At 41.3% G+C, this 9,642-nt stretch overlaps 1 protein-coding gene across 10 annotated transcripts in view; it reads left to right on the forward strand.

The window, feature by feature from the left end:
* DNAJC6 (DnaJ heat shock protein family (Hsp40) member C6) overlaps positions 1–5,159 on the forward strand; it is a 214,234-nt gene extending 209,075 nt beyond the window's left edge. For all 10 annotated transcript variants that reach the window (XM_060206346.1, XM_060206340.1, XM_060206342.1 and 7 more), the window contains 2 exons: positions 1,157–1,333; positions 2,840–5,159. In XM_060206346.1, the coding sequence (XP_060062329.1) occupies positions 1,157–1,333; positions 2,840–2,941 (279 nt within the window). In that variant the 3' untranslated portion in view covers positions 2,942–5,159. The remainder of the gene's footprint in view (positions 1–1,156; positions 1,334–2,839) is intronic.
* The last annotated feature ends 4,483 nt before the right edge of the window (positions 5,160–9,642 follow it).

The following is a 9,642-nucleotide window of genomic DNA, read 5'->3' on the forward strand; positions in this document are numbered from 1 at the left end:
TGCTAGCCCTTATCCCCTCTATTATTTTATTTTATTTTATTAGTGACTTAATATTTGTCTACAAAATTGTAATTATAAATTACAGTAGTTCTCCCAAGGCCACAGATAAGGGTTGCCTATCATTTCTACAACTGTCTGTATTTATATTTATTTACTTATTTTTTTCCCTATGGTCCTGTCCTTTCTTCCTTTCTAAAACACACCCACACCTATTACTACTTCTGAATGTCTATCCTTTTTTCCTCTTCTCTGGATCTTGATGGAATTGGAGTTTAGAGCCCTCTGGTTATCTTTGCCTAACATTTCTCTCACTCTGGGAGTATGGATCCATATTCTTTATGGGGTGCAGAAGGTGGTTCCCTCTAGCTTTATACAAAGCAATTCTACTTTTATCTAATTTTGATTTTAGAAGTCTGTAAGATTTATTTGGGAGAAAATGTGACTGTACATGTTTAAAAGTAGTATTGGGGGCTGGGAGGTAGCACACTGGGTTAAGTGCACATGGAGTGAAGCACAAGGACCAGCTTTAAGGATCCTGATTCGAGACTCCGACTCCCCACCTGCAGAGGGGTCGCTTCACAAAAGGTGAAGCGGATCCGCAGGTGTCTGTCTTTCTTTCTCCCTCTCTGTCTTCCCCTCCTCTCTTGATTTCTCTCTGTCCTATCCAACAACAACAACAACAACAGCAATAACAACAACAAAATGGGGAAAATGGCCTCCAGGAACAGTGGATTCATAGTGAAGGCACTGAGCCCCAGAGATAACCCTGGAGACAAAATAAACAGAAAAGTAGTTTATATACCAGAAATTCTACCCCCTGTATTTATTTCATAGACATAGAAAGTTCATGGACAGGTAGTGTGCGTTCTGTTTGCATTTATACTTGAGGAATGAATGAGTGATTAGCCCTGCTTTGGGGCAGAAAAGCAAACTCCTGGGGAAGGGGATGCAACATGTCTTTTTCTGAGCAGGGCTTTGAAGGATACTGGCCAGAAAGACAAATGCATAAAAGCATTCAGGTAGAGGAAATATCTCAGAGTTTGCAAGAGCTTTAAGGGCTTTCATGTTGCTAGAACGAGGAGGAATTTTCTGTCTGGATGGAGACCTTACAGACACAGACACATTTGCACTTCTGAATTCTCGTTGCATTTTTCAGATTCTAGAATGGATTGAAGGCAAAGAGAGAAACATCAGAGCACTTCTGTCCACCATGCACACCGTGCTGTGGGAAGGGGAGACCAAGTGGAAACCAGTTGGGATGGCAGACCTGGTGACGCCAGAGCAGGTGAAGAAGGTGTACAGAAAAGCAGTGCTGGTGGTACACCCAGACAAGGTGAGTCTGACCTTCCCTGTGCCTGTGTGTGTCTGCTCCTTCTCGCAGGAATTTAGGACAAGAACATAATACATCATACATTCACTTTGCAGATTATTAGACCCTTTATAGTATAAAATAAAGTCCATGGGCAAAAAAAAATGCAATATTTAAACAAATAGTTGTACTTTTTGAAACTGGCATGAAGAAAATCAAATATGTTCACATTAATGGGTTAGGGGCTTTACTTCGCTGTAAGATTCACCACTGATGCATGTTTAAGGATTAGATTGTGTTCTGCCCTCTAATAGTGAGTATGGGCTAAGCAAAATGGACAGAAAACAATTCTCCTGTGAAGTCGCAGTGACATATTTAACCGAGACTGTAGTAGACTAGTACTGGCAGAATCGATGAGAAGCAACAAAGCATTGCAAATGGGACTAATAAATTCATAACTGTGATGATTGTGCCAGTTCACGTTTTCATTGAAGCTCTGTATACACGTATGTATGTATAAATGTACACGATCTATAGTATCAGAAACTTCAACTACCGTAGGGACCAAGTCAAATCACAATCCACAGAAACCTCCAGGAGTGAAATGAATTAGACAGTGTATGAGCCCTTAGTTTTGTTTTTAGCACTTATTTCTAATACACCATCTAGAAGTATGTCCTCTTTTTCTATGTGAACTGCACACATCTATGACTTGAGGCTGTGTTTGATGTTTATGTATTTGATTTTCAATTCTACACATTCTCTGTCAATAGTCTAATAGATGAATCAATGGGAGACAAGACCTTTCAATGAATTGAAAAAGAAAGAAACAGGAGCTGAGGAAAACCCCTTAAACTTTATGTCTGTGTTTTAAATAGGAAAATATAAGTTTAGAAGTACAACCAACTGGGGAGTTGGGCATTAGCGCAGTGGGTTAAGCGCACATGGCACAAAGCGTAAGGACCAGCATAAGGATCCCAGTTCTAGCCCCCAGCTCCCTACCTGCAGGGGGGTCACTTCACAGGCGGTGAAGCAGGTCTGCAGGTGTCTATCTTTCTCTAGCCCCCGCCCCCATCTCCCCCTCCTCTCTCCATTTCTCTGTGTCCTATCTAATAATGACAATATCAATAACTACAACAATAACTACAACAATAAAAAGGGCAACAAAAAGGAAATAAATAACTAAACATTAAAAAAAAAGTACAACCAACTGGACATAGATTACCATGAACCCTTGTCATTGGTAGATAATGATCGGAGATGGAGATGGATGATTCTGGTATCTAATAAGGTCTCTGTTTTCTACTCACTGACTGATGTCTACTATGTGTATTTTAGGAGAAGGAAGTTCTAAGATCACAGAAATTAGGATCAAATATATTTGATCAAATGTTTTTAAATGACATAATGAAAACATTTCAGTTACTTAAAATGCACTTATTCTTATTGAAAATTCTAATATAAATAAAAATTTTTAGTTTGTGGTGTCTAATGTGTGTGTATGTGTTTTTGTTTTTTGTTTTTCTATAGGCTACCGGACAACCTTATGAACAGTACGCAAAGATGATATTCATGGAACTCAATGATGCCTGGTCTGAATTTGAAAATCAAGGCCAGAAGCCCCTGTACTAATTTATGAGCACTTCCATTTCGGCTGCAGACCTGTGCTAATGCTTAGCGTGTGTCACTGATTCTGAGGTTGTCACAAATGAACCCAAAACTCCAGTAACATGTATCTAGTAGTAAGCTGTTAAATTACTTGTGAATTAATTCCCTGTTGGTAAGGAATGTGGCTATTTGTTTTCTCAAGCCTCCATCATAAAAGGTTCAGAGCAGAGGAGGAATTTCTGGTCAGATGACTTGGTAGAATCACAACATTCCAGCCTACTCTGTGAGGTGCCTAGTCGGCCATTTTGTGAGCCTAGTCAGCCATTTTTGTGGAAAAAAGAGACCATGGAAGGCATAATCCCATCTCATTGTCTGAGAGAAGGACTGATGAGTAAAAGTGGTGATAATGGAATTTCATGGTGTATTTTAACTAATGGGATTTTTAGGAGTTATTGAAAAAATGTATTTTGAACAACATAGACTCCAAGAACATAAACACCAAGTATTTTTTAAATGGAAATCTACTATTGTCTTAGCATAATACTGTATACTTCTTTTATCAAAAAAGAACAGCAGATGGAAAAGAACTTGAATTGTGGGCAGTGATTAGACTATAAGCTAATGACTGCCACCAACTTTTCCTGGATAAGCTAAAAATTAGTGTAAGTGCTGACTAATGAGTACAGAGACCGTGAGGGTGTAGAAATCTTTATTCTTGTTCAGAAAGTTGGCTACTTGTTCTCTTTAGAAAATTGTGGTTTTTTTTTTTTTTTTTTTTTAAATCATAATACCATAACAAGAATGGTAAAATTTGAAAGAAACTTTAATTTTGTTACAGGAATTAATGCTTTTGCTTTTGCTTAGCCAAGACACTGAGCATTCTTAGTTGGAGACAGTTGTGAAGTAATCTGGCAGGACCAAGATCTAGTATGGACTCAAGTGTCTTCTAGGTTTATGTATTGTCCTGGTGAGAGAAAAGGAGCCAACACTGAACATAAGTAAGAAACCGGTGGAGTCACTGTACGAGCGCTGTTCTCCGCTCAGACTGAAACTCAGTCAGGTGACTTGTCAAGATTTGCTTCGAGGAACCAGATTTCCCTCCCTACCCTATGGGTCCAGACCCTTTGGGTTCTTACAGTGGGGTTTATTGTTTTAAAAGCAGTTGGGAGCTCCACAGAAAAGCACTAACACCAGGGGACAAATGTGAAAGCAAAAGAAAAAAAAACGAGACCGTTGCACACTTCCTACAGGCTGAATTTCTCTTCCTGTTTCTGGCTGTTTCTAACTTAGAGAGGCGAGTTATCCTGTGATGTTAACAGACCTCTCTTGGTGTATCCATTCGTAATGTCCATAGTCCACATTTGCGAAGCAGATGGGCAAAAACAGGTTTCCATGCAAATCTTTAGCGATTCCTGCTCAATATTGTGAAAAGCTTTCAAATGTTGTTTTTTAAGACAATCATTTTTTTTGTTTCTATTTTAATTTTCTTGTGGCAAACTGTACTTGAAAAGCAGCATGTCAGAAATCCTTTGTTTTGTATAGAACTTTTGTCTGTTGGTTATAAAAGTTCATTATTTATTTTCCCTTTGACTAATAATGTGGAACTCACAGGACATATTCTTTTTTTGTTTTGTTTTTTGAAATATACAGCTGTAAACTGTTCAAGGTAAGCATAACAAACTAGTTATTTATTAATGTATTATAAAATAATGTTTGATCCAGTATGTGCTTGTCTTATTTAAAACCGGAATGTGAGACATGTTGCTGTGATCTGTTTTTTTTCTCATTCATTCATATTTGTAGATATTTGTGTGAACTACAGTATAAAATGGTAACAAAAGGAAATTATGTGAATGTCACGTAAATTTTGAAATGATAGACCTATATTAACTTTGTATCATGTTTGGATAATTCATCCATATTCACAATTTAAAATGTTATTAGACATTAAGTAATTAGCAAGGAGAAAGAAACTTATCTAACTTAAATTTCAGATTTCTCCACCTCTTTTCCAGATAAATTATAACTCTGGATCCCTGTTTATCTCAAAATTCTACTATATGCAAAAAACCAACAGGTTTTGCATTCCTTTTAAATATCTGATGTGACTAAGCTTGTTGTTGATAAGATTCATTGTTTTGTTCATATGTATTGTAATATATTTTCTGTTTTGTAAATATGTCACACACAAGATGTGGTCGGTCTAAAATATTTGTAATGTATATTAAAAGGCTCAAAAATACTTGAAGAAGAAATTTATTTTTTGCGATTGTAGGGATATAATGAAGTGCTTTAATCACATCTTTCAACATGTTTCACTTTGAAGAAAATTTAGGGGGGAAGACAGTGGAAAGGATTTGTACCAGAATGCAATTCAACAGGATCTTTCAGTGTGGTGCCCAGGAATGAACTGAGGGTAACACTACTGAATAACTTCTCTGGTAGAGACAGAGAGAGATACCAAAACACTGCTTCGCCATCCATGTAGCATCCCCTGGTTTCAGTGACGTTCTCACGTGGTGCCTGGGTAGTCCAGGGCCTCCCATGTGGTAAAGGCTTGCACCCCGTCGAACCCTTTGGCAGAAGTTTTGGATTTAGATTGTAAACAAAGAGTTGTGCGTTTTGAAGCAGCAAGAAGAAATCAAATAAGTGTTCAGACTAATGGATCAGGGGCTTAATGTAGGTATAAGATTCACCACGGGTGAACTTTTAGGGATTAGATTGTGTTCTGCCTTCTAACACTGAGGATGGGCTGAGAAATGGACAGAGGGGGAAAAGAAAATTCTCCTGTGGAGTTACAGTGGCATATTCAGCCAAGATTCTAGTAGACTACTATTGTCAGAATTGATGAGAATCAACAAAACATAGCCAATGGGACTTTAGTTATCCCATTTGTGAAATGAGAGGGAGTAAGACTTGGTCGTAGGGTAAGTGAATTTAAGGCTGGGAGACAATGTAAAAATCTCCCTGGAGAAGTGCATTGCTGTTCTGGACAGGGTGATGGCATATGAATCTTAAACACTCAGGTGACCTGGAGAGAGGGTTCAGTTTCTAAGATTTACTATCTTTTTAATTTCTTTAATAGAAACAGCCAGAAATGGAGAGGAAGGAGGAGATGGGGGGGGGGGGAGAGAGGCCTGCAGCACTGCTTCACCACTTGTGAAACTTCCCGCCTACAGGTGGGGACCAGGGGTTTCAAGCCAGGTCCTTGCACATTGTAACGGATACACTTTTGTAAGGTTTGATTTACGTTTTTGTTAAGCCTTTAATTCTTTTTTAAATTTTATTTATTTATTCCCTTTTGTTGCCCTTGCTGTTTTATTGTTGTAGTTATTGTTGTTATTGATGTCGTTATTAGATAGGACAGAGAGAAATGGAGAGAGGAGGGGAAGACAGAGAGGGGGAGAGAAAGACAGACACCTGCAGACCTGCTTCACCGCCTGTGAAGTGACTCCCCTGCAGGTGAGGAGCCGGGGGCTTGAACCAGGATCCTTAAACTGGTCCTTGCATTTCGTGCCGCGTGTGCTTAACCCACTGCACTACCGCCTGACTCCCAAGCCTTTAATTCTTGAGAAAACAGATGGGAGAGTGAAGAACGACTTTTCAGTGCACGTCTATCTGGCAGGAGAAAGACATTTTCTCAGGAGATGGCTAAAGCCTCTGGCTTACTTTGTCTTTAAAATGTTCATGAACTGGAAATGACAGATGGTGTGAGTGGCCAACTTGTTGGAGACAAATACTGCCCCCTCTGTTTTTATGATTTCAGACATTACCCTGAGACAAACCCTCATCTTCCAGCATGCGCACGCGCGCGCACGCGCGCGCGCGCACACACACACACACACACACACACACACACAATTATTTTTTGTATTATGTAAGGTATTCAGATCAGCTGTACCTCTGAAATAATGCCACTTTTCTCCAAAGTCATTTCCCTCCTGTAGCACTGGCCTTAGGCTGAAGTAAAAGTTTCCAGCAATTCCTTATGTCTGACTTTCCAGAGCTATTTTGAGTAGCTGAAGAAGGCAGGGGAAATGGTGAGAGTTGGCCCTATAGAAAGTCCTCATTGAGACAGGCTGGGAATATGGATCCACCTGCCGACGCCCATGTTCAGCGGGAAGCAATGACAGAAGCCAGACCTTCCACCTTCTGCACCCCACAATGACCTTGGGTCCATACTCCCAGAGGGATAAAGAATAGGAAAGCTATCAGGGGAGGGGATGGGATACAGAGTTCTGGTGGTGGGAATTGTGTGGAATTATACCCTTCTTATCCTATGATCTTGTCAATATTTCCATTTTATAAATAAATTTTTTAAAAAGCAATATATACTGGTTTGAGCCCCCAGCTCCCCACCTGCAGGGGAATCGCTTCACAAGCGGTGAAACAGGACTGCAGGTGTCTATCTTTCTCTCCCCCCTCTCTGTCTTCCCCTCCTCTCTCCATTTCTCTCTGTCCTATCCAACAACAACGAGATCAACAACAACTACAACAATAAAACAACAAGGGCAACAAAAGGGAATAAATAAATATTTTTTAAAAATTATAAAACAACAAAAAAAAAACAAAAAAAAGCTATATATATATATATCCATATATCCTCTCAACTTCCTCATTAGAACCACTTAATACTACAGTGAAGGAGCTAAAAAGGGCTGGATTCCAGGGTATGACTGGTAGTCAGCCTCTCAAGAGGCCTAAGAACAGGATAGTCTAAAGAATGAAAAGACTTCAGAGATGAGTAAGAGATTGCTGGCTACAAAGAAAAGAATGCCATACAATTTTGGATCTCCCAGGTATTATTAGCAACACAATATTCTTAATAGATGACATTTCATCTCTGGGAGAAACTGGAGAAGCTAGAGAAGTGAGAGAAACTCAGAGGCGATTATACAATTGTGGAGAGGTGCTTGCAATGTCAACTGATAGGGGCCCTGAGAGGTAGCGGCAGTGAGAATTTGTGCGAAGGTAGCTTGGAGAACCTGAGTTCCCACGAACCCCTTTATCTTAAAGACCTGTGAAAAATGTCCTCAGGAGCGGTTGGTTCTTGGCTACAAGGAAGGGTGTTGGGTCTATAACCCCACCTCCCCCAAATCTCCTGAAGCATGAAAGCGCTACCCTTTCTGAACCTCTTTCTGTACGGGTCTAATGAATCATTTGGATGAGAAAGCTTTTAATATTTCTTCCAGACAAATCTCTCCATTCCTGCAAGGGAAGTAACAAGGAGTCTGTCTGTCCTTCTCCCTCCTCTTCTTTCTTTACCAGCATGGAATGGACTCAAGGCCTCACACATGTAGGATACCACTGGGCTGCCTCCCCAGTCTAATCTTTTATTCTTTATCATTATTTTGGAGATAGGAGTAAGAAAGAGCTGAGAGTGTGAGAGGAAAGAGATACCAACTACAGCACAGTTGCACTATTTATGATGATAGATTTCTGAGGTGCAATTCATGGTTCTCTAGAAACTCAAACTCACGACCATCCTCCCAAGGTCTATTATTATTATTGTATTATTATTTATTTATTCCCTTTTGTTGCCCTTGTTGTTTTATTATTGTAGTTATTGATGTTATTGTTGTTGGATAGGACAGAGAGAAATGGAGAGAGGAGGGGAAGGCAGAGAGTGGGAGAGAAAGACACCTGCATACCTGCTTCACCACTTGTGAAGTGACTCCCCTGCAGGTAGGGAGCCGGGGGGTCGAACTGGGATCCTTAAGCCGGTCCTTGCGCTTTGTGCAACGTGCGCTTAACCGGCTGCGCTACCGCCCAACTCCCCCAAGGTCTTTCTAAGTCTAAATTTCCCTTAATTACCAGCAGACTTCAAGGCTCCCGGGTATACAAATAATATTATAACTTTATTTTTAAAGCTCATGAATATCTGTCTCAAACCAGCATATTGCATATAAACCAGAGTGTAAAGGAGAAAACATTAGTTTTTGAAGAGCTTTAAAGCTATTAGCAAGGTGGGGGCAGGGTGGTGACGCTGCACATAGTACGAAGCCAAGGACGCGCTGAAGGATCCTGGTTCTAACCCCAGCTCTGCACCTGCAGAAGGTCGCTTCACAAGCGGTGAAGCAGGTCTGCAAGTGTCTCTCTGTATCTCTCCTCTGTCTCCCCGTCCCTTTTCAATTTATCTCTGTCCTATCCAAACAATCGAAAACAATGGTCACAGGAGCAGTGGATTCATAGTGCATGCACCGAGCCCCTAGAGGCAAAATAAACCCCAAAAGAAAAAAAAAGCTGTTAGCAAGGCGGCAAACTCCTGCAAAGGTCAGGATCCGAACGAAATCTTGGTCTTCAACATAGGGTGTTTCCTCTAGACCTGTTCTCTGGCCCCACCCCCCTTTCCCACGTAAATGCACACAGGCATACACAGAACGTCGCATTGGGACGCAGAGGATGTAATGCAGGTTGCAAAGTGCATGTCCTTTCCTCCCCTACCCACTGAGCCTCTCTCCCCTCTCCATTTCTCCAGGACCTCCGGGCCGTTCCCAGGCAGCGGGGAAGCTGCGGGGGACGGAAAGGGCTTGGCACCCACGAGCAGTGACTGCAGAGGAAGGAGAGGCTGCCAGGAGCCAGGAGCTGGGAGAGGGGGCTGCCCCAGCTGGGGGCAGGAATATGGTGCCAGCGGGGCGGGGCGGGGTCGTGGGAGTGGCGAGTTTGGAACCTGCAAGAAAGCTCCGTGGCAGGGGCGGGCTCGGGGCTGTTTGGGGGCGGGGCTC

Source organism: Erinaceus europaeus, chromosome 13 (assembly GCF_950295315.1).
Source record: "Erinaceus europaeus chromosome 13, mEriEur2.1, whole genome shotgun sequence".
Lineage (NCBI taxonomy): Eukaryota > Metazoa > Chordata > Mammalia > Eulipotyphla > Erinaceidae > Erinaceus > Erinaceus europaeus.